General features: G+C 46.9%; 1 protein-coding gene across 1 annotated transcript; it reads right to left on the minus strand.

Annotated features, from left to right (window-relative positions):
* Positions 1 to 573: 573 nt before the first annotated feature.
* LOC116271235 (olfactory receptor 2C1-like) lies at positions 574 to 2,314 on the minus strand. Its single transcript, XM_031657960.1, has one exon. The coding sequence runs from the start codon at positions 2,089 to 2,091 to the stop codon at positions 1,162 to 1,164; it is 930 nt and encodes a 309-aa protein (XP_031513820.1). The 5' UTR covers positions 2,092 to 2,314; the 3' UTR covers positions 574 to 1,161.
* Between the last annotated feature and the right edge of the window lie 3,262 nt (positions 2,315 to 5,576).

The following is a 5,576-nucleotide window of genomic DNA, read 5'->3' on the forward strand; positions in this document are numbered from 1 at the left end:
TGGAGAGATATACTGCATTATTGTTATTATTATTGTTGTTATCATTATTGAGATGCAGTTTCACTCTTGTCGCCCAGGCTGGAGTGCAATGGCACGATCTCAGCTCACCACAACCTGTGCCTCCCAAGTTCAAGTGATTCTCCTGCCTCAGCCTCCCAAGTAGCTGGGATTATAGGCATGTGCCACCATGCCCAGCTAATTTTGTATTTTTAGTGGAGACAGTGTTTCTCCGTGTTGGTCAGGCTGGTCCTGAACTCCTGACCTCAGGTGATCCGCCCACCTTGGCCTCCCAAAGTGCTGGGATTACAGGTGTGAGCCACCGCACCCGGTGGTATACTGCATTATTAAGAAGAGACAGGCCAGGTGAGGTAGATCACACCCATAAGCCCAGCACTTTGGGAGGCTAAGGCAGGAAGATTACTTGAGGCCAAGAATTCTAGACCAGCCTGGGCTGTTAACATAGTGAGACCCCATCTCTACAAAAATAAAAATAAAAATTAGTTAGGTGTGGTAGCATGTGCCTATAGTCCCAGCTACTCAGGAGATGGAAGGATTGCTTGAGCCTAGGAGTTGAAGCCTGCAGTGAGCTATGATCATGCCACTCTACTTCAGCCTGGGCAACAGAGCAAGACTCCAACTCTTAAAAAAAGTGAAGAAGAGATAAAGAGAGATAGGCAAAGATGATGACAAATAGGGTAAAAAGATGAATTGTTTGGGTCTTCATATGAAGTTAATAGTACATCGCTTGATTTTATGGAATGATAGTAACATTATATAAGATACTGCAAGTGGGGGTACTTTGCTTAGAAAAGTACAGAATTCTGCAGAAATATAAGGCATAATAAATAACATGTGGGCAACAGAGACAGAGACAGTGAGACAGGTCTGTAACAGGTCAGTAACCTCTGAGCCCTCAACAACATGTCTGCCCTGCTATTGGTAGTCCACAGTAGGATTTTTGGTGAATAAGTGTAGAACATTACAAATAACACTAACCATGTTCCTGACAGCTTAGGGCCGTCAGCTTAGGGTTGTCAGGAACATGCCTTGGTTTTACCGGAATTAGTATTCTTCATGTTCACCTGGCCAGAGAGAGTTAATGAGAAACGCATGTAGAGATGAAGAGGCAATAAATAACGAAGGAGTGTTCTCTCAGCCAACTTATCTTCCTTTCCCCAGCAACCTTCTCAGTGCGCCCTTCACTTCCACGTTCCGCAGCATGTAGATGAGAGGATTCACCATGGGCGTGACCACTGAGTAGAACAGGGAAATGAACTTGCTCTGGTACTGGTTGCTGTTCTTGTCCCGAAGCAGATAGCCATAGCTGGCTGAGCCATAGAAGAGGAACACCACCAGCAGGTGGGAGAGGCATGTATTGAAGGCCTTTCGCCTCCCCTCTGCAGAGTGGATTTTCAGCACTGCCTGAGCAGTGAGGCAGTAGGAGATCAGGATGATGCTTAGTGGGACTGCAGTGAAGAAGGTGCAGACACCATTGAGCACAGCCTCGTTGAGGCTCGTGTCGCCACAGGCCAGTTTGATCATGGCAGGCACCTCACAGAGGAAGCTCTCCACCCTCCAGTGCCCACACAATGGGAGCTGCAGAGTGAATGTTGACTGGATCACAGAGTTGTCCAAGCCACCCAGCCAGGCAATCACAGCCAGCAGCCAGCAGAGCTGGGGGTTCATGATGGTGGTGTAGCGGAGGGGCCGACACACTGCCACATAGTGGTCAAATGCCATCACCACGAGCAGGATGCACTCGGTGGCCCCCAGCCAAAGGAAGACATAGAGCTGGGTCACACAGCCACCATAGCTGATGGTCTTGTCTGGTCCCCATAAATTGATCAGCATTTGGGGGACTGAGCTAGTAGTGAAAGCAAGGTCCAAGGAGGAGAGGTTGCTGAGGAAGAAGTACATGGGTGTGTGGAGCCAGGCATCCAGGCAGGAAAGCAAGATGATGATTGAGTTCCCAAGTAGGGTCAGCAAATAGGAGAAAACGATGGCTATGAAAAAGATCATCTCCAGCTGGGGATGGTCAGATATGCCCATCAGAACAAAGCCCTTCAAGGAGCTGTCATTGGCCCCGTCCATCACTGGTTGCCTTCAGTCACTTGACAAATTCATTCAGAGCAAACTGCTGGGAGAAAAGCAAGTCAAGAAGAAGCTGTTGGCTGAGGTGGATTTGCATCAGGAATGGTCTAATAGTTATCTGGGATCCATAGTTAAGTAACAACCTATTTTTTGTTTTTTGAGACAGAGTCTCTCTCTGTCACCTAGGTTGGAGTGCAGTGGCACAATCTCAGCTCACTGCAACCTCCATCTTCCTGGCTCAAGCAATCCTCTTGTCTCAGCCTCCCAAGTAACTGTGACCACAGGTGTGTGCCACCACATCCAGAAAATTTTTGTATCTTTTGTAGAGATGGGGTTTTGCCATGTTGTCCAGGCTTGTCTCCAACTCTTGGGCTCAAGTGATCCATCTGCCTCAGCCTCCGAAAGTGCTGGGATTACAGCCGTGAACCACTGCACCTGGACTCCAACTTACTTTTTAAGATAGCAAGCTTTTTTTTCTTTTTTTCTTTTCTTTTTTTTTTTTTTTTTTTTTTTTTTGAGACAGAGTCTCACTCTGTTACCCAAGCTGGAGTGCAATCTCGGCTCATTGCAACTTCCACCTCCCGGGTGCAAGCAATTCTCCTGCCTCAGCCTCCTGAGTAGCTGGGACTACAGGCATGAGCCACCATGCCTGGCTAATTTTTGTACTTTTAGTAGCGACAGGGTTTCACCATGTTGCCCAGGGTGGTCTTGAACTCCTGACCTTGTGATCTGCCCACCTCAGCCTCCCAAAGTGCTGGGATTACAGGTGTGAGCCACTGTGCCTGGCCTAGATTGCAAACTTTTGTTGTAATCCCCATCTAATGTTGGTTACACAACGAATGGAAAAGTTGATTCTATCAGAATGTCAGGCATGAGCTAACATGGAAATGAAGGAAATACCTCATGATGACAGAACCAAAAGACCCCAAGAACTGAGGGGCTCTTCAGTTGAGAACAATGGCTATGACAGGATAGAGAGAGTTGACCATTAGAATTAGATGTGAAAATTCTCAAAAGACAAATTTCAGTCAGGCATGGTGGCTCACACCTGTAATCCCAGCATTTTCAGAGGCTGAGGTGGGAGGATCGCTTGAGCTCCAGTGTTCAAGGCTGCAGTGAGCCACTGTACTCCAATGCCTGAGTGACAGAGGGAGACCCTATCTCTTGAAAACAACAGCAACAACACATTTCGCCAGCCAAGGTTTTCATACGCTCAGGGAAGGGGGAGGCAGACACATTGCATTTGGAAAAGCTCCCCAGAAATCTCTGTTAAATTTCCTCTGCTCTCTTCTACATCCCTCCCCTCTGAGTTTTACCTCAGTGCTAGATCTAGAAAGATGACGTTTGAGGAATAACATGATGAATCTATAAAATCGCAGAAATAATGGAAAGATTAAATATTGACTTATGCTCCAAATATAGAAGCTGGGAATATACAATTTAAGAGGAGGTCAATGTAGAGCAAACAAAACTTCGCTTAAGCTTAAATAAGTTTAGGTGGAAAAGGCAAAATATACAAACAGAGGTTATGCAAAAAGGGGTTAAATTAGTTAATGGGTAATTAGTAAGGGAAATTACAAGATTTACAGAGGAGATCCCTATCTTTTCAGGTATATAACTACTATGCCCACCTCTAACTCATCAAATAACTCTTTTTTTTTTTTTGAGATGGAGTCTCCTTCTGTCACCCAGGCTGGAGTGCAGTGGTGCGATCTCGGCTCACAGCAAGCTCTGCCTCCTGGGTTCATGCCATTCTCCTGCCTCAGCCTCCCGAGTAGCTGGGACTACAGGCGCCCGCCACCATGCCCGTCTAATTTTTTTGTATTTTTAGTAGAGACGGGGTTTCACCGTGTTAGCCAGGGTGGTCTCGATCTCCTGACCTCATGATCCACCCGCCTTGGCCTCCCAAAGTGCTGGGATTTCAGGTGTGAGCCACTGCGCCCGGCCAATCATCAAATAATTCTTAACATCTCATGAGACCAGGTACAGTCTTTCTTTTTCTTTTCTTTTTAATTTTTTTAGACAGAGTCTAGCTCTGTTGCCCAGGCTGGAGTGTAGTGGTGCAATCTCAGCTCACTGCAACCTCTGCCTCCCTGAGCCAGGCCTACTTATTCTTTTCATCTAGGACTTAAGAGAGCTGAGGAACTGAGTTACTAACCTAATAATCAGCTTATCTTTCTTTTCAGAAGTTCTTCCTGAAATCCATTCGACTACTTCCTGCCAGTTCAAGTGCTCATTCCCTTGTGTCCCTTTAGGGAAAAGAAACAGACAGGGCTGGGCACAGTGGCTCACACCTGTAATCCCAGCACTTTGGGAGGCCAAGGCAGGCAGATCACTTGAGGTTGGGAGTTCGAGACCAACCTGGCCAACATGGTGAAACCCGTCTCTACTAAAAATACAAAAATTATCTGGGCGGGGTAGTACATGATGGAAATCCCAGCTACTCAGGAGGCTGAGGCAGGAGAATCACTTGAACCCAGGAGGCAGAGGTTGCAGTCAGCTGAGATCACGCCATTGCACTCCAGCCTGGGCGACGAGAGTGAAACTCCACCTCAGAAAAGAAAAAAAAAAAAAAGAAAGAAAGAGAAACAGACAGAAAGACAGTGCTCATCTTCTTCCAAAGTTGTTTGGTCTGGGGGGGAGCTGGTATTAGACAAAGTGAACAGGGATTTTCCTCCTCCCCAAATCTTAGAACTCAAGAATAAGAAATGGGGGAGTTTGAATCTTAAGTCAATTAACGATGAATGAAAGAAAAAAATACATAGTTAAGGCCGGGCGCGGTGGCTCAAGCCTGTAATCCCAGCACTTTGGGAGGCCGAGACGGGCGGATCACGAGGTCAGGAGATCGAGACCATCCTGGCTAACACGGTGAAACCCCGTCTCTACTAAAAAATACAAAAAACTAGCCGGGCGCGGTGGCGGGCGCCTGTAGTCCCAACTACTCAGGAGGCTGAGGCAGGAGAATGGCGTGAACCCGGGAGGCGGAGCTTGCAGTGAGCTGAGATCCGGCCACTGCACTCCAGCCTGGGCGGCAGAGCGAGACTCCGTCTCAAAAAAAAAAAAAAAAAAAAGAAAAGAAAAATACATAGTTAATAGTAAATTTATGGAAATTATTACTGCTAAGAGACATCACAGTAATAAGATGTCTTGGCTCACTGTGACCTCCACCTGCTGGGTTCAAGCTATTCTCCTGCCTCAGCCTCCCTAGTAGCTGGGATTACAGGCATGCACCACCACACCTGGCTCCCAAAATCAGTGCCTTTAAAAAGCTATTTAACACTGTCCGTTTTCTCTCTCCTTCTCTATCTGCTATTTTCCTTTTCCCATCTTTTTTTCCCCCTTTGCCTCTCTCTCCTATATCCTGGATTCTCTAATAATCAGTCTAGGGATTGTTTATGGAAATGTACCTTTGGCCTCGAGATTCCCCCACATCCATCCGCTGTCTCCATGCTTAGTGAATCAAGGAGAGAGGGCAGGCATGGGAC

This window comes from Papio anubis, chromosome 18 (assembly GCF_008728515.1).
Source record: "Papio anubis isolate 15944 chromosome 18, Panubis1.0, whole genome shotgun sequence".
In the NCBI taxonomy this organism is placed as follows: domain Eukaryota; kingdom Metazoa; phylum Chordata; class Mammalia; order Primates; family Cercopithecidae; genus Papio; species Papio anubis.